The 22,164-nt window shown below is 30.6% G+C and overlaps 5 protein-coding genes across 5 annotated transcripts; 3 read left to right on the top strand and 2 right to left on the bottom strand.

The window, feature by feature from the left end:
• Positions 1-69: 69 nt before the first annotated feature.
• BX663DRAFT_484606 (Gryzun, putative trafficking through golgi-domain-containing protein) lies at positions 70-4,593 on the top strand (the record flags this gene model as incomplete). The annotated part of the gene is made up of 15 exons (XM_051524565.1): positions 70-321; positions 378-667; positions 739-803; positions 857-974; positions 1,045-1,272; positions 1,336-1,617; positions 1,687-2,704; positions 2,783-2,903; positions 2,959-3,013; positions 3,076-3,382; positions 3,456-3,692; positions 3,762-3,825; positions 3,882-3,996; positions 4,063-4,151; positions 4,205-4,593. 15 exons carry the CDS (start codon positions 70-72, stop codon positions 4,591-4,593), a joined length of 3,630 nt encoding a protein of 1,209 aa, XP_051385316.1.
• A 329-nt stretch (positions 4,594-4,922) lies between these two features.
• Positions 4,923-7,203, top strand: BX663DRAFT_430713 (VTC domain-containing protein; the record flags this gene model as incomplete). The annotated part of the gene is made up of 3 exons (XM_051522818.1): positions 4,923-6,710; positions 6,774-6,967; positions 7,038-7,203. The coding sequence occupies 3 exons, from the start codon at positions 4,923-4,925 to the stop codon at positions 7,201-7,203; spliced, it is 2,148 nt and encodes a 715-aa protein (XP_051385317.1).
• A 350-nt stretch (positions 7,204-7,553) lies between these two features.
• BX663DRAFT_502470 (uncharacterized protein) lies at positions 7,554-9,282 on the bottom strand. The gene is made up of 3 exons (XM_051526621.1): positions 8,676-9,282; positions 8,493-8,591; positions 7,554-8,439 (listed from the first exon to the last, which is right to left on the bottom strand). Exons 1-3 carry the CDS (start codon positions 9,061-9,063, stop codon positions 7,700-7,702), a joined length of 1,227 nt encoding a protein of 408 aa, XP_051385318.1. The 5' UTR covers positions 9,064-9,282; the 3' UTR covers positions 7,554-7,699.
• A 1,428-nt stretch (positions 9,283-10,710) lies between these two features.
• Positions 10,711-12,536, bottom strand: BX663DRAFT_430097 (amino acid permease/ SLC12A domain-containing protein; the record flags this gene model as incomplete). The annotated part of the gene is made up of 5 exons (XM_051522782.1): positions 10,711-10,837; positions 10,906-11,903; positions 11,984-12,103; positions 12,176-12,301; positions 12,390-12,536. The coding sequence occupies 5 exons, from the start codon at positions 12,534-12,536 to the stop codon at positions 10,711-10,713; spliced, it is 1,518 nt and encodes a 505-aa protein (XP_051385319.1).
• Positions 12,537-18,597: 6,061 nt separating this feature from the next.
• On the top strand, positions 18,598-22,161 carry BX663DRAFT_541514 (GNAT acetyltransferase 2-domain-containing protein). Its single transcript, XM_051530786.1, has 4 exons — positions 18,598-18,749; positions 18,820-18,911; positions 18,989-19,283; positions 19,355-22,161. The coding sequence occupies exons 1-4, from the start codon at positions 18,642-18,644 to the stop codon at positions 22,073-22,075; spliced, it is 3,216 nt and encodes a 1,071-aa protein (XP_051385320.1). The 5' UTR covers positions 18,598-18,641; the 3' UTR covers positions 22,076-22,161.
• The last annotated feature ends 3 nt before the right edge of the window (positions 22,162-22,164 follow it).

Below are 22,164 nucleotides of genomic sequence, written 5' to 3' on the forward strand. Positions count from 1 at the left end.
GCTTATTTTTTTTCTTATGTGTATACATTTCGTTTATTTTTAATCCCAAGATATTAGAGATTTCAGTCAATGTATTCATATCCTCCCGAGTACTTGCTTCATCCAACGCCTGTATTGGCTTTGTATGGACTAACAATAACGAATGAAGCAAAACTAGTTGATGTGGATACTCAAGATACCGAGCCAACAACTCGATCGAACCTTGTAAATCTACTTTTGAATATATTTACAAGCAAGACAGATTATACGTTGTATGAAGCTCCTAAATATCTATCAAATAACCAGACACTACCACCATTTAGAGTGATTACCGTCTCAAAGGTAAAAAAAAAAGATAAAGAATAATAGAACTATTGCTTAACGCGCATTATGAATAGGATTATACATTACCTCAAAGGGCACCACCAGCAGCACCTAATTTGCCACCACCTCATTCCAACTTGTCACCCCTTTCACAAGATTCACCACTTTATCCTGATGGCGTCATGACACCACTTTGGATTAAAAAGCATTTATATTTACCTAGTGTAGTTGTTGGTTTTTATGATATATGGGAATCCGAAGAAAAAGCTCAACGTGAAGTAGGTCCTTTATCTTCACAGGTACTTATTGATCCAGCTGAACGTGAGAATGATACGAATTTAGCAGCAGAAATAAATAGTAGACGGTAAAAAAAAAAAAAGTTGGTGGGGGGGAATTTTTTTTAAGTACGAGGTTAGTTATTTATACACATTATAGAAAATATTTTCAAGATAAAGGGATTAAGTTTGCTGCAGCAATCATATTAAAGCGTCGATCTTCTGGTAAAAATATATGAAATAATAAATAGAGAAAAGAATTAATATTAGTTGGGTAGATGCAGCAATAGATGAACGTTTATCATCTATAAGGAAGCAATGCGGCTTAGATACAAGAAGCTCATTTTTTACGATAGCACCTGGTTCATCCTCTGAGGTACAAGAGTTTGTTAACAGGTACAAAATCATTGATAAAACTAGATATCCATTTGTATACTTAGACATTTTTTTTTTAAAAAAAAACTAGCTTATATCGAACACTATATGAGCCAGCACTCTATTTTTATAGTAATCGACTCAAAAAGATTCGTAAAAAGAAATCAAAACTTCCTTCACCTTTAACTATGCCAAAACCTATAATCGATTTATCTTCAACAGAACCTCAACCTTTATCAATTATTGGTTGGATCTTACGATACGATTTTAAAATTGCCTTTTTTCAGGAAATGAAACAAGAAATAGATGGCGCATTAAAGTAATAGTTTATAATATAATATTTATATATAATGTGGGGTAATTTATAATTTTTATTCATTAGATCCTATGAAGCTGCTTATAACACTATATGTGAACTGTTCGCACCTAATTCTTCACAAAATGTCGAACATGCTATTTTGGTACCAAATGGGAAGAGATGGAAGGAAGCACGGAGTTTAGCAGATTGTATAAATATAAAAATTTGTAAATTTAACCTTTACTTGAACGATCCTTTGGCTGCAGTTGCACAGTTAAACAGACATTTGCATATGTTTCAATCTTATTCACCTAATTGGGGTATGGGTGAGCATACTTTTGAATATTGGGCATGGCTATCGAAACAGTATGTTGGTAAAATATTATGATTTATATTTTTTTTGTTAATGCATATGTGTATATATACATATTATAGATACCGTATTTTCGGGGATATTGTTGATGCAGCAGTTTATGCGGGATATAAAATTCCTATTCCAACATCTTTTTCATCAGGAAATTTATCACTTAGTAATGGGAATTCAGGAGGATGTAATCCAGGTGCTATTCTTCAACATCCAGGATTCTATTATCACTTAGCTGCCATGTGCTGTGCAGAAAGACGAAGACAGTTTTTAGAGATGGATCGATCTGATACAGCAGCTAATAATTCACTTTTGCAGAATGAAAGGCTCGTAGATCATTCGAGTTTAACAATTGAGTTGTTAACTAAGAGTTATGAACAATTTAAACGTTATCGAAATGGAAGGATGACCCTTTATTTAGCAGCAGAAATTGCTGGCACTTACTACGAAACGGGAAAGTTTGATATGGCAATCAAGTTCTTTGAACGTATCGGCAAGACCTATCGAAAAGAAAAATGGAATATGGTCCTTACGTCTATTTTAAGATGGTCATTAAGATGTGCTAAGGAATTAGGTTCATGGGAAAAAGCAGTTGAATCACTTGTAGAATTAATGTCAGATAATTTACCAATAGCAGAAAACAAGCGACATGATATTCAAAAAGAATTGATGGATATCTTGAATAATCAATCGAATGATATGCCACTTATCATTCATATGGATCAAATCAATGCCTTTGTGACATGTCAAGTACAGATAAAACAACAGACGAATTTCGTAAGTGCTCCTGTAGAGTATCAGATCACATTAAAAACAAATAAGGCATCGCCTTTAATGCCATTCCGATTTAATGCTGCAAGGATTATTTTTAGTGATCCTCAATATAATCTTATTTTACAAGATAGTAGTCTTGATAAAGATCAACCAAAGTCCATTGAATTGATCGAATTTTCAAATAGCCTATCAAAAATTACTGAACCTGGCGACTATGAAAATTGGTTCACTGCTGAAGCTGATCTAAGAGTCTTCAAAGATCAAATAAAAGTACTTCATGGTTGCGTAATACCACAAGATTGTGGTGAGTTGAAGGTATAGAAAAAAAAATAAAATAAAAAAATAAAATAAAATAAAAAGATAAATTATTATGTAATTAACATCTTTTAATAGATATTGAATGTCTATTTGGATATTATTACATCAAATTGGAAAGTAGAATTGAAATACGATTTAGATAAAATAGCAGAGGATCATCCAATCACAAGGAGAAAATGGCTAGAGCATGCTCCAGGTATATATTTAAATATATATTTCGCTTGTAAGCAGTTTCTTATTTTAATCATTAGATGAAAAGCTTGTGTTTAAAACCCTTGATGGTCATGGTCATTTGTCATATGCAAAGTAAGATTCACATTTTACTATAGGCTAATTTTTTTTTATTTTAACCTACTATTGATTTATAGTATTATGCAGAAACCGCCTAGTATAGATTTGACATTTGAGCATGCTGCGCCTGCCATATTAGATGAGCTCTTTAAAGTTGATATGACAATGACAAACTTAGAAACGGAGTCTATTGAAGCTATTTTATGTGTTGAAATCAAAAATTCCGAATCTACTGTTAATGATGACATTATGTTTACTACAGAAGAACATGATACTGAAGAGAAGGAAATAAGTTTGGGTATTATCAATCCAGGAGAATCAATAATAAAACCAATTTATATTCGTGGTCGACTAGTTATAGGATCTAGACTAGTTAATGTTACTGTAAAGTATAATAGATTTAAGTCATCATATTTTCTTTTATATTCATTTTATTATTACTATTATTATTATTTAGATCAAATACACAATTGTTGGGAAAACTACAAAATATGTAGAGAAATCAGAATCACTTCGTATTCCATTTATTGCTCCTTTTGATGTTAATTTTGAATTATGTGCACAAACAGAAAGATTAAAAGAATCAATGGCTCCTATCTTAGAAAGGTCAGAAAGATGGCTTTTGGTTGCTTCAATTCGTTGTTTCTCTACATGGGATCTAGATATTCAATACTTAACATTAGAAGAAAATAAGGTAAGTAATATACATATATATATATATACATTTATGTATAATATTTATAACATTATATTATCTTATTAGATTTTTTCTCATCCATATACCTCTTTATCTTTAATATCAAAGATAGATAATTTTGAGGATCAAAGTAAGAAACACATAAAATATAATATTGTTATATTTCTAACTTCTTATTTAAATCAGCTTGGAAGCCTGGACATGTATATAATGCAAATTATCTATTTCAACTCTCTACCACAGATATTACAGAGGAGCAAGCGTCTGTTCCTGCAGGAACAATTGTAATTAAATGGAAGAGGTAAAAAAAAAAAAAAATACATTCATGCATATTAAAAGGATAAACTGAATTCATATTTTATAAAAGATCTGGAATAAAGGAACATCAATATAATACATCGATAATTCAACTTCCTTCTATTCAATTCCAACAACAAGATCTCGTTATACTTGCTGGTAAAGTATATATTATTTTATTTTATTTTTAGTTACTTAATGATATTTCTTAGATATACCGTCTAAAATTTATTTGAGTGAACCATTTACTTTGACTTATACCGTTTATAATCCAACTAAGTACTTGGCAGATTACACTAGTTCTGTAGAGTTGAGTGAAGCATTTGTATTTTCTGGTTACAAACAATTTAAAGGCCGTGTGTTACCATTTTCTAAAGCTACTTATCGTTATATATGCTATCCATTATTGGCAGGTAAAGTTAAACTTCCTCGACTTAAAGTCATGGCTAGTCAACAACAAGGTGGTGAAAAAGATGTTCCAATACAGATTATTGGTAGTGGTATATCAACTACTTTAGATAATAGTTTACAAACGAAAAACATACATAATCCTTTAGATCAACCATTATTTGCATTTGTTAATGCAAAACGAAACTTGTAATAAAATAAAACAAGCTATAGTATTGTTTTTATCATCTTTATCTGCACTCACTGTAGAATAAAACGTTTCTGAAAAAAAAAAGACCGTTTATAATTATTTTGACGAATTTTATATTTGTTAAAAAAAAAACCATATTTTTAGTATTATTTAAAACGTAAATATGTGCTTCAAAGTTTACATTTTCTAGTCATATTTTTTTTTTCATATTTTTTTTCTTCTCTTTACTCTTTTTTTCTTAAATACTGCTACTTCTTTAATTCAATACTTATTAAAAAAAAAGGCCCCCTCATATTATAATACATTAATTAACAAAGCTATTATAAATAATAATGAAGTTTGGTGTAGAATTTAATGCTAAAATATTTGAGCCCTGGAGGGATTCATATGTTCAATATGACAAGCTCAAAGAACGATTAAAAGAAACGGAAGAAAGTAATGATTCATTTGCCAACCAATTTGAAATCGAGCTAAAAAAGGTATATAACTTTGTTCAGATCCGTTTACAGACAATGACAAGCCGTATCGATTATTGCAACTATCTTTTGAGAGGGTATAGTAAATCGAAACCGGCAGAAGATGCTTATAATTCTGTGGCAGATAGCTTGGCAGATATTCTGATTGACATAGATGATTTAACCAAATATCATGAATTAAATCTTATTGCCTTTGAAAAGATTGCAAATAAACATGATAATAAGGTAGCTGGTGGCATACTTACACCGTATTTTTTTGATAAATTATTATATTTATATCCACTGGATAAACAAAGGTTCGATATATTGGTCGTGCGAATTTCCGAAATGTATGAAGTTTGTCGACACTATGGTAATGCAAGACTATCCTGTGTTGATGACAATAGTTCAGATATTAAACAAACGGCCTTTGAAAGAGCTACATATAAATATTGGGTTCACCCAGATAATATCAATCAAGTCAAGACAATTATTTTATTACACCTGCCAATTTATGTCTTTAACAGGAAGAAACAATATGAATCAACAGATGCAGCTGTTTCTAGTGTTTATTTTGACAATGAACTATTTGAACTTTATCATGAGCGACTGGATCGTAGTGAAGGTGCAGAGGCCATTCGTATTCGTTGGTATGGAAAAAGTAGTGAACTTAATGACGATGTTTATGTTGAACGGAAGACACATCATGCTCCATGGATGTATGGTAAATCTATTAAGGATCGTTTCAGGATCAAGGGGGATCAAACCAATGCATACTTAAGTGGAACATATACAGCAAAAAACTATAAAGAGGATTTAGAGAAAAGAGAAAAGATGGATTCCAAGACAATTGAAGATAGTTATTTTATTGCTGAGGGAATTCATGATTCTATCAAACGTAAAGAATTGAAGCCTATGTGCCGTGTTTTCTATAATCGCACTGCTTTTCAACTACCAGGCGACCAGCGTTTAAGAATTAGTTTAGATTCAAATCTGACTTTTATTCGAGAAGATCATATAGATGGTAGGGAAAGACGGGTAACGGAGAATAGATCATCTAATTGGAGAAGGCAAGACATTGGTATTGAATACCCATTCCGCAAAGTCAAAGAGTCTGACATTTTGAGATTCCCCTATGCAGTTTTAGAAATTAAGATACAGGAACATCTAGGGCAGGAAATTCCCAATTGGTTGAACAATCTTTTAAAAAGTCATCTTGTGTTTCAAGTTCCTCGATTTTCCAAATATATTCATGGCGCAAGTTGCTTATTTCATGACAAGGTTTCTAATACTCCCTTTTGGATTGAAATGCTTCATGAAGATATAAAGAAGCCTGTTATACAGAATATTGGGCTTTCTCGATCTCAGAGCTTTAAGGCTCTCATCAATGGGCATCATAGAAAATCGCTCTTTGCTCAGAATGATATACCTCTTAAAGTATCCACTATACTAGAATTTAAACCAAAGCATGAATCATATACATTAATGGATACGAAAAAATCAAATACAAAAGAAATTAATAATCAAGATATTCAGCACTTATCTATTAACTTCCCAGAAAATTTAGTATCACCTACACTAGAACATACTGAAATAGACAACTTGCGGTTTCCACATAAATTTTTCAAGTTTTGGAAAAAGAACAATAAAGCTGAGGAAGATATAGTACATTGGGCACCAGATGGCTTTCTTAGTGTATTGAAAAGAGGTGTGTCTTTTAATAAAGAGATAAATACCAATAAAACATCTATTTGCAAGAGAAGAGATTCAAAAGTATTTTTTTCTAACGAACGTACTTTTATGGCTTGGCTACATTATTGTATTTTACTTTTAACAATTGCAATAAGGTTAGTTAATGGTGGTGATACAGTATCAAAAATAATTGGCAGTACTTTTATTGCTTTAACAGTAATGGTTTCTATGTAAGTTTGTATGAGATAGTTGAAAGATATATATATATATATATATTAATTAAACCTATATAATGTATAGTTATTCATTGGCACGCTTCCATTCTAGAGCTTATCATTTAAAAAATGGTTATCCAACATCAACATTGGAAGACATTTATGGGCCTATTACATTGTGTGTTCTAGTTGCTGCTGCCATAATTGCTAATTTTTATTTAAGACTTCCATTAATTATGGAAAAGAATTAATAAAGAAATTGTGAAATACATTAATTTAACTTGTATATAAACTAGAGAACATATATATTTTTAAGAATATATGAAATACATCTAGACTTCAAAAAACATAATTATCGTTGATCAATAACAGTAATGTATAATTCATAATAGCGGTTATATGTAACCACTATAAACAATAGACTATATTAAACTAAAGAAGATCTAAATAAAGAGAATGAGACAAGAGTTGAATATGACACCATATCTAGAAAAGCTAAGGCTTCTTTCATTTCTAAATAAATACCATTTTTTGGTATAAATATACCAACTCATTGTATTTATAATTATAGTGACTAATTTAAGCTATAACAAAAATACATACGGATTTGAAAAGATTTTATTTTTATTAATTCATATAATTGAATATTAATATAAAGTACACAAAAAACAAATATATATGTATATAAATGTATATAAATATATTAAGACGGTATATAATAGATAATATTGCTATATAGATGTATAATTAAAAATATCCAGAATTACTATAATGATAGCCTTCCTCTTTTTCAATATTAGGTTCTCTTCTTCTGCCATTAGTAATACTTAGCAGGCCATTATGATATTGAGCAGCTTGTTCTCTTGAAGTCATGATCGCTTGCTGGTGTCTTGAGTTGCTCTTATAATAACTAGCCGAATTATGCTGATGTTGATCATATCGATTATCTGACCGCGTAGGATCATAAACTCTTGGTGAATAATCTCGATCATCATTATTTCTCTTATAAATACTATTTAAATGCTGTTGCTGATAATTATAATTCATGTTATCATGGTATATATTTCGAGTAGCTCGTTCATCGCTGATTCTATTGTCTTTACTTGATGAATTATAATAATCGCTTCTTTCGTTTTCTTTTCTATAGTTATGCTGCTGATCAATATTATAATTATATTCTTCCCTAGCAGCCTTTTCTTTGTATCCGCTATTCTCAGAATTAGCTATAGGTAGTTTTTGACGTAATTCTTGTCTTTCTCTTTCTCTACTTGAAAGTTTGTTAGGATCTTGTTCCCATAATCTCCTTCTAGAAGGCGTCCTTCCTACACTTGTAGACGATGACTCAGATATATCACTTTGCGTATGATATTTTTGAATAGTATTATCTACTAATAACCATTCAGGCAAACGCATACGTTTTCTTTCATAATAGTCTCGAAGAATCCTTGACACATGTGTTTCGCCTTCCCAATCATCTTCATCTGACTCTATATGAATATGTTAAAAATTAATTATAACTTTACGGACCTCTTTTTACTACCTGCTCCACGGTCTTCACGGCTTGGGATCTTCTCAGCCATAGTTTGTGTTGCTTGAAGTAGTTTACCCCATAGTTTACCCGATTGTTTCGTTCTATCGTCTATTTTATTTTTGTTTTTTATTTTTATTTAATTTTTGTTTCATTTCATTTCGTTTTCTTTTCTTTTCTTTTCTTTCTTCTCACCTTTAGTCTTTTCATTCAGCTGCTTCCATTTTTCATTCTGCTTTATTTTTCCCCATAATTTTTTACCATTCGAGTCAGTTGATTCTGGTAAATGAGCAGCAAAATTGTTATAATAAACTGAATCTTCTTGTTCTGATTTATCGAGTTGAGTTGACTTTGTAGTGGACGGTGATTCAACTGATGGCGATTGATTTAATAATGTTGCTTTAGATGATTCTGTAGTAGAGATCGTATTATTATTATTATATTGAATAGGAAGTGAAGGCATCGCTGGTCTATCGACTGGCCGACACTTATGACGTGCAGGATAAAGACCTACATCGTTTCCACAGTCTTTACATAATACAACTAACGTGGATACTCTATAATCAACTACTTTGGCTCCCATTTTAAACAAGTATGTATCTTCCAAAAAAAAAGGAGTGTAAAAAGGTGGAGGAGAAGGAGGGACAAATTTAAAAATTTAATAATCTATTAGAATGTAGTACAAGATTTGTTAGTGTTACACATACAGTGCTTACAGCACCAAATGGCAAGTTTTTAAAATAAATAAATAATGATTGTTTTGTTTTAAACTCAAATAGCAGATTTGGCCAACAATAAATTAGCAATTTTACAGTATTTTATTTAATACTTTACGAACGATATTTGTATGTCTTGTATGAACTCATTTATTAAACATATTAACAACGTGTTGAATAAAGTCTCTACGGCTACTAGTGCTGGATATGCTTTTTAGACACTTTTATAATGTGAAGAACATCTATAATGCAATATTAATTGATTTATAAGAATATTTGATGCTAAAAGACATAAGAAACAATCACATATTATTTTTACTTTGAATGCTCGAATTGCTCTATAAAAAAAAGGATATTATTTTGTAACCCTTAGATTATGCTTATACCTATATATATATAGCGCATAGACAAATATGAGTAATCTGATTATTTATTGCAGATAACTAAAAACTAAACCATAAAGGCATAAAATATACCATTCATCCAGGTCTTTATGGATGACGTAAAAAGGCATTAAATGTTCGAGTTATGTAATTGTTCTCAAGTTTTCTAGACTAATTTATATAAGCCTTTAGATGCACTGTAAAGTCAAGTTTAATATTCTTTTGTTGCCTTTTCGTTGAACCACTTGAAGTTGAGTCTTCAAATTTCGGCCAAACCTTTCTTATGTATGTTGTCATTATTTAAATACATAACATATAATTCTCTTAGCTCAAATAGCATACATTTAAATGATAGATTATTCAAAGTTAATTTAAAGTACTCTTACACTATTCTTGCTTCTTTTGTATTAAACAATTTCACATATAAACAAACACAATCTATAAAATAAAACGCTATATTCTTTTGTCTGTTTGTATTTATTAATGTACCATTATAATTGATAAATCAGTTGCTGAAGAGAGAACAGAAAATATGATACACCCAAACCAACAACTCTGTTGGTTCTAAAGGTTTTTATGTTATATAAACCAATTAAACAGTTTTAATTTGGAAAGGTATAAAGAGACAAATATTAAAAAAAAAAAATGGAGAAAATAATAATGATAATAATAATAATGTATCTTCCTTTATTCTCTTCCAATAGAATAGTTCTGGGCAGCTAATGCCAAAGACCAAGTAGAACATAGCTATTTTAGCGAAAAGAAGGATATAAGAATAAGGGACGCTCGTGATAATATTTCATTAAGCAACATTAGAGACTTTATTCAACACGTTGTTAATATGTTTAATAAATGAGTTTATACAAGACATTCAAATATCGTTCGTAAAGTATTAAATAAAATACTGTAAAATTGCTAATTTATTGTTGGCCAAATCTGCTATTTGAGTTTAAAACAAAACAATCATTATTTATTTATTTTAAAAACTTGCCATTTGGTGCTGTAAGCACTGTAATATAAAAAATAAAGAAAATTAATCTAATTTATTATTCATTCTATATACATTTTTATAATGTTTATAACAAAGAGAAGAAAACATAGGATATAATTTAAAGTAAGCCTATTTTTTTTTTAATTGTTTACTGCGTCTCTCCATGATTTCAAATTATGGGGGATACGTTTCCAAGTATTCGGCTTGAAGATACTAACTCCTTCCAAAGGATCATATTGCTTACGATCTTCCATTTCAATTGTATGACTAAAAAAAAAAAAATATGTATATATTGTTTAGTTTAGCTTTAAATATATAATATGTAGTCAACTTACGCTATAATTTCTTCACGTCCTGAATCCAAGTCTACTTCTGATAAGGGGATAAGTTTTGTCTTTTTGATAAATTTGTAACCAACAAATAAAATAATGACAACTGGTAAGCCAATATAACAAGCAATAATATCAGCTGGAACAGGAGGATCAGCCATCCACTTGTCATAACCCTGGCCGACTACAACAAATAAACAGATTCCAAATGCAAAAAGAGGGCCAATAGGAAAGAGACGAGCCTTAAAAGGTAATTCATCCACATTCTTACCTTGAGCAATAAATGCTCGACGGAAACGCCAATGGGAAGCAGCGATACCAAGCCAGGCAATAAAACCTGCAATACCTGAGATAGATAGCAGCCAATTATAAACAACACCATTTCCAAAGAGAGAGGTTAAGAAAGCCAACATACCAATAAGGGCAGTCAAGAGAACACAGTAAATAGGAATACCATTCTTCGTGACTTTTGTAAAGAATTGAGGAGCTTTATGTTCAAGAGCAAGATCATAAAGTGTACGACTAGAAGCATAAAGACCAGAGTTACCAGCAGAAAGAACGGTTGTCAAAATAACGGCGTTCATAAAGTGTGCAGCCGCAGACATACCTGCTTTTTGGAATACTAGAGTAAAAGGAGAGACAGAAATATCAGATACATCACTTCTCAATAAAAGAGGATCATCATAGGGAATGATTAAGCCTATGATAAAAATAGACAAAATATAAAATAAGAGAATACGCCAAAAGACCTGCTTTATGGCTTTAGGAACATTCTTCCGAGGATTTTCACTTTCCCCAGCTGCTACACCAATAAGTTCTGTACCCTGAAAGGAGAAACCAGCCGTCAAAAATGTACTTAACACTCCAAGCCCTTGAACACCACCGTATTTAAAAGTTTCTGTACCATAATAATGACCACCACATACGCCTACATCAACAAGAATGCCGAGAATAATAAACACAATCACTACCAATACTTTAATTAAAGCGAACCAATATTCCGCCTCACCTATTTTTTTTTTTTAAAAAAAAAAATAAATATTTAGAAAATAGAATATAATATGTATATAATATTCTCTTATACGTTACCATATCCTTTAACAGAAAATAAATTTAGAGATAAAATTAAAATCAAAAAGATAATAGACCAAACATAACTCGGAAAATTAGGTAACCAAAATGCCATTACCATGGAACCAGCCGTCTATTAAAAAGTGATACAAATATAAAACTAAATAAGGATATTTCGATTTGTATAACTTGATCTGTTACTTACCAATTCAACAGCTACAGTGACAGCCCAGTTGTACCAATAATTCCAACCAAGAGCAAATCCAAGTGCAGGATCAATAAATCTACCCGCATAATTGTTAAAACTACCAGATATTGGTAAATAAGTTGCCTAAAAAGAAAGAAGTTATTATTTTTATTTTATTTTATTTTATTTTTACGTAACATGGGTCTTCATCAAAAATTATTATCAAAATTACCATTTCACCCAAACATTCCATCATAAAAAAGACCATGATACCGATGAGTGCATAAGCAATTAAAGCCCCACCTGGACCAGCATTTGCAATAGAAGAACCTGATGCTAAGAATAAGCCAGTACCAATTGTTCCGCCTAATGAAATCATTGTCAACTAAATATATAGTATATAAATAATACAATTCATTTGATGTTTTAACATATACATATATACGTATATATATATATATATATGTATGTATATCTATCTATTTTACATGTCTAGCTTTTAAAGCTCTCTTTAAACGAGGCTTTTCTTCATCATTTAATAAAGAGCCTGGTTGGCTTTTGGAAATAGATCGGGAATATTGGCTTGAAAAATCTTCATTAAATTCAGTTGTGCTATTTGCATTTTGATATTTTTTATGTTCTATCGTTTCTAATTCGAACTTATTATTGGATGAGTCCAACCGTCTTGTTCTCATACGTTCTTTTGAAGAAGAGGATATATTATCCTCATTACAATTTGCTGACATTAAGTTTGTAATAGTGATAATAATAACAACTAAAAAAAAAAGAAAAAGAAAAAGAAAATCAAAGGAATGAGTTAAAATGATTTAATTAATAAACGCAACAAAAAAAAAAAAAAAAAAGGAAAAATCTTTTTTCTTGAAACAGAACCCCGCTTTTCTTTTTGAGCCCTAGTCTACCTTAATATGGTGTATTTAAAGAGATAAGATTATCTATTGTAATAAAGGAAGAAAATTTCTTCCACAGAAGAATAACAAATTGGTATTCAGACGATAATAGCATGACGGAGTACACTATTTTGAGATTGAATCAATATGAGTTTGCATTCAGGTAAAAATCAATTTTGCGCAGAGGATTTGAAATAAATAAATAACCCAATAAAATCTGAATGATTCAGTTACTTTATTTAATTCAAAATATTATAATAAACATGAATAGCTTTAGCGAATTTATTACTAATAGGGAAAATAACTTAGACTTTTTATATAATGACTATATAGAAAAAGACGAGCAAGAGGACCATTTTAACTCAAATAAAGAATAGATAAAGAAAGCAAAGCAAATTGGGAACGATTCATCATTGCGTGTACGTGAATTTATGGATATTGATTTGCTAGAGGAACAAGATAAAGAATCATTTAGTGATACTTTTCTTTTTTGCATAATCAATGTCATTAAAAAGTATAAAGCTGATAAATTAAAATGAGACTATTACAGAAAATAAAAACTCTTTGATTTAATTATTGAAAATACTTTGCGAAACATTCGAAGGTTTGAAAATCTTAGTTTTTACCACTACAAATATTCAGTAAATCAAGCTCATATTACTTTAAATAAAGTTGAAAAGATAATAGCGGCGAGAAATTTTGATAGAGCAATAGCATTACAAAAAACCATTATTGAACAATATAATATATGTGACAAGAAGGCTTCAATTTATCTACTCAGAGAAACTATGGCCGTTCATTAAAGGGCACGCTTAAAAAAATCATTGTACCAACCGAAAATAGTGTTCCAATTACAATCTTGAGTGCAACCTCCCATGCTTGTATTATAAATATTACAATCAAAAAATTAAAAATAGCTTCTTTCAAGAAAAAAAAAGGAAGGCAGACGATAAAGAAGTAAAGGTAAATGGCAAAGTTAGAATAAGAATGGAGCATTCCTTATCCTACTTAATAAATGTAATAAATGTACTGGATAAAAATGATATAAAAAGCTAATATATCGTTATGAATACTATACCTAATTATTAAGAAAAAGATTTCAGTGATGATAAATTGTATATTATTAGTTGATAAGTTTTTCCCCCCTCAATTAAAATAACATCCATTTTTCTGATTGGCTAATATAACAAATAGCCTTTTTGATTTTACAAAATGGAGGGTTATTTTTTTGTTCAGTCTTATTTTTTTTCTTCCCCTGATAAATAACAGTAGTCTTTTGTAATGAAATAGCATAACATATTTATATGTATACCAAATGTGTATTTGAGATATTATTGGAATATACTAATGAATTAATATCAATCAGAGTATAATAATATTAGTTAAAATTAGCTAAAATTAGCTAAAACTAGTTTATATGCTTATTATTAATTCTATTATATGTATTTTATGTATTTTATGCCTTTTTAGTGAAAACATGAATTATATAGTTACCTTTATACGATATATATCTATTACTTTATTATTATATAGTTACTATCACCTAGACAACGTTAACTTTTTTTTTTTTTTTCTGATATTAATTTTAATGCTTAAAATGGTATCTAATTAGCTGAAGGCCAACGGTAGTCATAGACAACACACACACACATATATATTATACTATGCTATTACATCATCCTCATTTTATGATTTAATAAGGGGCAAACTATATAAATCATATAAGCCATATAAATCATATAAATCATATATAATAGAACTTGAACATTTGCTAAGGTTTAGATTGAATCAGATCAGATTAGATCATTTATTGACAGCTCATTTCAAGTAATGGAGTGCATTTATGACTCAAATATCTCTATATTTTTATCTTTATTTTTATTGTCGTTTTCTTTTTATTATACAATATTGGTTCCTTATTGTTCCTGAATTATTTTATTTTATTGAATATTTTGTATTTACTATGTGTGATTTTTATAATACGTATAAACAGCAATTAAACTAAATCTTTCATTCATAAAAAATAAAGATTAATAGTAACTGCTTGAATACATAGTACTAGAATATACTGTACTGTCCTAGTCGGTCGATAAGTAAAAAAGTATCATTAATCTATCTAATAAAAAAACATAACATAAAATACGTGTATTTTTTTTTTTATTATTATTATTATTATTATTATAATTATTATTATAATATTAAAGATGCAAATGGTAGTCACTCGTGTAACATTTCATTATAAAATGATATAAAAGGCACGAATGTTTAATTTCCTTCTTTTTTTTCTTTTTTTTTCCCTTTTTTTTTTCAGAAATGTGGGGAGCCTGTTTTATGCCGGGCTATGAATAGCACTGAAAATCGCCCCGTCTGTATAGTGCCTCCCATGGCTGATGGAAGGTAACACAAGCTCATAAAATGTTTATTGATAATAAGAGTAGTTTGAAAAAAAAATTGACTACAAACAATATTGGTTCATCATATACAAAAGTGTTAGACATCTGGAAATTGTTTCGTAAAATAGCCCTTCTTGTTACAATAAACATTCAAGAGGTTAAAACAATATATGCATTATGAATGATAATAAAAGTGTGATATTAATTGTAAAATATCAAATAAAAATAATAAAAAGACAAAAAAAAAAAAAAAAAAAAAAAAAAAACGTCAACGAAACCGAACAATAGTTCTAAAGTCAATTATTTTATTTATGAATTTAAATTGATAGGTATTTATAAGAATTGTTAAAGAAGTCTGAGATAAGATGTAAATCAGAAAAGTGTTAGTTACGACTGAATAAGACATGTTATAGATAATGAAATGTTAGAAGCTTTAATATTGTTTGATAAAGTGGATCAAAAAAGCTTCAGGGGAATCTAGATAAAATTTCTTGAATAATTTTCTGATCTGCATGTTTAATCAAGAAACATGACATTATAAGTCAGCTCATGACAAGGTTGTAATAAAATGTCTTCAGGTAGTTCCAGTGAGTGAAGGAAAAATTTTGCTTGCAAAATTGAGATGCGATCTGCATGTAAATATCTATCAACGGTATTTAAAGTACCTTGCTCATATTGTCATTTACTTCTATTTAGCTTACCACTTTTGATACCTAGTTCACCTAATTGTTCGATCGAGGATTCTTACGTATATCATTTTCTGGTTCCAATATTATAGTCTGTGCTCTCTTCTGATTCTTCCTCCAAGACTCACTGGTAATTTAGAAATATAAATATTCAAGATTAGTTGAACGAATAATTAATCTAATTTCATATATACACATATATGAAATATAGAGCTAATGGTGGCAACACGAAAAATTATGAGTTAAAATCATACAAACCAGACTTTATAATGTATAGTATGCCGACAAATATCAAATTTGTTGTCTTGATCTCTGAGGTCAAGCCTATAGAATACAACTCAGCCGTAGAATCCAACCAGGTTAAGTTGGCACGATAAATATGTGCTGCATACAACAACTTAGTTCTAAATTTAGTTAAAAAAATTGTTGTATATGGTATTTTTGCAGAAGGACGACACATGATGAGGTACATAATGGACATAGATTATTTAAAAATGTATTGTCTCATAAATCTCTCAAAAGTGGATATATGCTTCCGACTTGATCAACTATATTTGACATCAGCTATTGTATCAAAATTTTTACAATTAAAGATAAACATGAATTTAATAATTAAGCTATAAGTCTCTTACTAACTTCATTTTATTATGTAAACAGAATATAGCTTTTGGAGTGGTTGCTAGAGCTGAGTCATCAATTATCACAGCTATAGAAAACAGGCGCCGAAGACTATCTATACCCCAGTCTCGTCTCGCTGATAATACCTGTTGACTATCTTGTAAAGGAAAGAAATTTTCCAGCAATCCATCCTCTACTAATTTTATCACTTAATGACTTTTCCAATTTAATATTTGATCAAAATAAATTTATATTACCTATAATGTCTATTAATGTTCATTTAATGTTCAAGCTAACAAGGAACATATGACAATAGCTGATTCAGTAGCTTTTATCCAAAGAAATATATGTATTAGTTCTACTAAAATTTGCTAACCTTAGGCATGGAACTTTTTTTTTTTTTTCTCGAAAAGATAAATGCTATAAAAATATATATCTATATTGTATAAAAACAATTTAATTATACTAACTGCTTTAAGACTTATTTTTAACAGTAATATACTACAAAACTATTAGCAAAAATAAAATAAAATAAAATAATAAGCCAATCTGAAGATTACTGAATACATATTTTCAAAATGAAAACTATATTTATAAACTGAATTAATCAAGGTAGTGATATAGGGAAAAAAAAGGAAAAAGGGCAGAAATGATGTTACAATGATGATTTATAGTTTAGGCACAATATAATAAGTGAAAATATAACTTGTAATTGTGTACGGATCCAGAATTAATGTATCATTAACAGTCCACCTGAAAAGCGCAGTAGGAAGTATAAGGCAGATATATTGTTTACTTTAATTTTTTTCAAATATAAATGATATGTCCAAATTCAAGTCTAGTAAGCAATAATTTTAATTTGTTTGGATTGATAATTAACCCAACAAACTCCTAACCCGAAAACTTGCAATACTATTAGTCGTAAGCATATGGGACATTTCAGCCGTAAGCATATAGAATATTTCAGCATATTCTTTCCCTTATATTAAAATCAATATGTATTACTAATAAAATAATAATTACAAATTTTCTCTCTTTGTAAAGAATTATAGAACAAATAAAAAAAAATTACCAAAGAGACGAAAATTAACCTTCGAGCCACCGGTCAATAGTTTGGTTGTTTGAAGAAGAAACTAAAGGCGAGCTATTGTCGACGGTTTGGGAAAACTACCTAAGCTTCACAAAAGATTCATCTAACCAAATGAATATATCATAACCATGTCCCATAGATATATACAGTTCTATTGTCAGTTTGTCTTTATACCCAAGCCCAAGTCAAATCAAGATAAGGAAAATGGGAGAGGGGAACTAAAGGGAATAATGGAAAGATTCGATATTGGTAAGCGAATTGTTCTACATAAGAGTTTAAATAGATGATGTATTAAAGCAAAGTATTATTTATAGGCAAATAGTTTAGCAAAGGGCTAAGCATCATTATTTAATAGTGTTTAAAAACTCTAAATATAGCCATGTTAACAAATTAATTAGAATAAAGATGCAATATCTAATCTCTTTAAATAAAAGCAAATATTATTGCTTGCTGGAAATATTATCTACTCTATTAACTACTTAAGGAATACTTATTTCATAATTCAGAATATAATAATACTATATACTTTTTTATTGAAAAATAAAATAAAAGGATTTATATTTAAAAAGTATTTTAACTATTAAGTGTCTGAAGTAAAATCAAAATGGATAAAAGCTTATTGTCAATGATCTTCTTCTTATTACTATATTGGGTTTAAAAATCTCCACGCAATTTTTGTTTTAATTGGACGCAATACTTCACTGACTGCTTTTACTTTCGAACGCCACTCAGATTTGCTCTATTTGAAAAATATCCCTTAATTTTTTTTTATCAAGCTTTGTATCAATAATGGTTAAGAAAGTTGTTGATTCTCGAGTACATACACTCATCAAGAATTGTGTACAGACAAAGCATAGATCTTTCTTTGTCATTGTAGGTGATAAAGGAAAAGACCAGGTAAAGATTCTTGATATATTATTTATTGCATGTAAATATATTAAAAAAAAAACTGATCTTTTTTTGCTAGGTTGTAAATTTACACTGGCTTTTATCCCAAGCCCAAGTTACTAGTCGACCTTCTGTTTTATGGTGCTATAAGAAAGAATTGGGATTTACAAGGTAAAAAAAATAAATTCAAATATATATATATTTTAATTTTGCTTATGTCTAATACACATATGTACACATATATATAGTCATCGTAAGAAACGTGAGAAGAAAATCAAAAACGACATTAAGCGAGGAATTCGAGATGTCAACAAAGAGGATCCTTTTGAACTTTTTATTACCGTTACTAATATTCGTTACGCCTATTATAAGGAAACACAAAATATTCTCGGTAACACTTATGGCATGTGTATTCTTCAAGATTTTGAAGCTATTACACCAAACACTTTAGCACGTACAATTGAAACTGTTGAAGGTGGAGGTATGGTAGTTCTTTTATTAAAGAGTATGAGTTCACTTAAGCAATTATATACTATGACTATGGTAAGTTTAGGCACAAAAAAATAAAAAAAAAGCTCCACCAGTGCATGCAATGTATTTACATTTATATACAGGATGTTCATAGTAGATATCGTACCGAAGCCCACAACGATATTGTTGCACGTTTTAATGAACGATTTATTTTATCACTTGGATCTTGTGAGACATGTCTAGTTGTAGATGATGAATTAAATGTTTTACCTATTAGTATGGGTAAGAATGTAAAGCCTTTAGCAATCAAATCATCTGACGAAAAAACACCTGAAGAAATTGAGCTTGCTGAATTGAAAGAATCTTTGGCGGATACTGAACCTGTTGCATCTCTTGTCAAGGGAGCACGTACCTTGGATCAAGCAAAGGCAGTATTGACATTTATTGAAGCAATTTCTGAAAAATCACTTCGTAGCACAGTAACTTTGACTGCTTCTCGTGGTCGTGGTAAATCTGCTGCACTTGGTATCGCTATGGCTTCTGCTGTTGCTTATGGCTACTCTAATATTTTTGTCACGTCACCTAGTCCAGAAAATTTGAAGACATTATTTGAGTTTGTCTTCAAGACGTTTGATGCCCTTGGATATGAGGAGCATCTTGATTATGATATTGTTCAATCAACAAACCCTGATTTTAATAAGGCTATTGTTCGTGTGAATATATTTAAACAACATCGTCAAACAATTCAATATATTCAACCTCAAGATGCACATGTCCTTGGACAGGCTGAACTTGTAGTTATTGATGAAGCAGCTGCAATTCCCTTGCCTTTGGTTCGTAAGCTTTTAGGTCCTTATCTTGTATTTATGGCTTCTACCATTAATGGTTATGAAGGTACTGGCCGTTCACTCTCACTCAAGTTAATCCAACAATTGCGTGAACAATCTAGAGGAATTCCAATTAAGGATAAGGATGATACAGAAGGTATTGTTGTAAATCGCGATCTTCAAGCAAAGAAGGTAGAAGGATCTGATGGTGCATTAACAGGCCGTTCTCTAAAGGAAGTTACACTTGATGAGCCCATCCGTTATGCACCTAACGATCCTGTGGAGAAATGGTTGAATAAGCTTCTTTGTCTTGATGCTACTGTAATTTCTAAAAACATTCAAGGTTGTCCTCATCCTTCAGAATGTGAATTGTACTATGTCAACCGAGATACCTTATTTTCTTACCACCCTGTTTCAGAAACTTTCTTACAACGTATGATGGCACTCTATGTATCCAGTCACTATAAAAATTCACCCAATGATTTGCAATTAATGAGTGATGCACCAGCTCATCATTTGTTTGTCTTACTTCCTCCAGTAAATGCAAAGACCAATAGTTTGCCTGATCCTCTGGTTGTTATTCAAGTATGTCTTGAAGGTGAAATCTCTCGCCAAACAGTTGTTAATTCTCTTTCTCGTGGACAACGACCTTCAGGCGATATGATCCCTTGGCTTATTTCTCAACAATACCAAGACGATGACTTTGCTAGTCTTTCTGGTGCTCGTGTTGTACGTATTGCTACACATCCTGACTATGCCAAAATGGGTTATGGTTCAAGAGCACTTGAATTATTAACCAACTTCTACCAAGGTAAAGCCAATGATTTAAGTGAATCTACACAACCCCTGGATGACGAATCTTTGCCATTGGTTGAGGATTATGAGCTTGAAAACGCCAATCTCAAGACGGATCAAGTCAAAGTTCGAGATCCTAGTAAGATGCCTCCTCTCCTTACAAAGCTAGACGAAAAACGGGCACAGCGTCTTGATTATCTTGGTGTCTCTTATGGTCTTACAGCTTCACTCCATAAATTCTGGAAACGTGCAGGCTTTGTTCCACTTTATGTACGTCAGACAGCCAATGATCTTACAGGCGAGCATTCATGTGTCATGATCAAGGCATTGACAGATACAGAGGACTCACGAGTGGCTAATGCAGCATGGCTTGATGCCTTTGCTCGTGATTTCTCAAAGCGATTCATTCATCTTTTATCCTATAATTTCCGCGAATTTACAGCTGTAAATGCTTTGAATATTCTTGACGGTGCCAAACAAGGACAAGATAGCGAACAAGAAGAAACTCGTGAATTAGACAAAGAAAGTCTGAGTCATTTATTTAGTCCCTATGATTTAAAACGTTTAGAATCCTATTCAAACAATATGCTTGATTATCATGTTATCTTGGATATGATTCCTACAATAGCTGAGCTTTATTTCAGGGGTGAGATGCCTACTGACATTAAACTTTCTGGAGTTCAAAGTGCGATCTTGCTTGGTATTGGCCTTCAACGCAAATCAGTTGATCAACTTCAAGATGAACTCAATTTGGCTAGTAACCAAGTACTCGCTTTGTTTATAAAGATTGTTAGAAAGATATCAAACTATTTTGCCAAGGTAGAAACAAAGGCTTATGAAGAAACTGTGCCTGCACTCAAAAAGTCAGATAAAACAAGTCATAAGCGAGATGCAGCAGATGATGAAGCATGGAAACCAGTCAAGGAAGATTTGGAAGCTGATTTAGAAAAAGCTGGAGAAGAAGTGTTGGATGAATTAAAGGCTAAACAGCGTGAGCTTATTGATTCACTTGACCTTAGTAAATATGCTATTGGTGGTACAGATGAAGAATGGGCTGCTGCTGGAGATCGTGTTAAGGCACTCACTTCTGGTAAAAAGAGTGGAATGAGTTCAGTTGTAAGTATCAAGAATGAGAACTCATCTAAGAAGAGAAAATTGGAGAGTGCACAACAGATATCTGAAAAGGAACAAAAGCGTCTTATGGGTAAAGTCAAATTGTCAAAAAAGGCAAAAAGTTCTTAAGATTTCAGTATAATTTTTTTCCCCTTCTTCCTATATATTTCTGTAATATATTTTTGTTAATAAATTCAACATGTGTCATATCAAATATT

The sequence above is a fragment of the Cokeromyces recurvatus genome (assembly GCF_025118155.1).
Source record: "Cokeromyces recurvatus strain NRRL 2243 chromosome Unknown BX663scaffold_6, whole genome shotgun sequence".
In the NCBI taxonomy this organism is placed as follows: Eukaryota; Fungi; Mucoromycota; class Mucoromycetes; order Mucorales; family Mucoraceae; genus Cokeromyces; species Cokeromyces recurvatus.

Bases quoted from the DNA above. Each gene is read 5' to 3' on its own strand.
- BX663DRAFT_541514 (XM_051530786.1), top strand. From the start codon at position 18,642: ATGGTTAAGAAAGTTGTTGATTCTCGAGTACATACACTCATCAAGAAT. The intron at 18,750-18,819 runs GTAAAGATTCTT...TTTTTTTGCTAG, and splicing joins GTGATAAAGGAAAAGACCAG to GTTGTAAATTTACACTGGCT. The intron at 19,284-19,354 runs GTAAGTTTAGGC...ATTTATATACAG, and splicing joins AATTATATACTATGACTATG to GATGTTCATAGTAGATATCG.
- BX663DRAFT_502470 (XM_051526621.1), bottom strand. From the start codon at position 9,063: ATGGGAGCCAAAGTAGTTGATTATAGAGTATCCACGTTAGTTGTATTA. The intron at 8,592-8,675 runs GTGAGAAGAAAG...AAAATAAAATAG, and splicing joins GCTGAATGAAAAGACTAAAG to ACGATAGAACGAAACAATCG. The intron at 8,440-8,492 runs GTAGTAAAAAGA...ATATTCATATAG, and splicing joins CCGTGAAGACCGTGGAGCAG to AGTCAGATGAAGATGATTGG.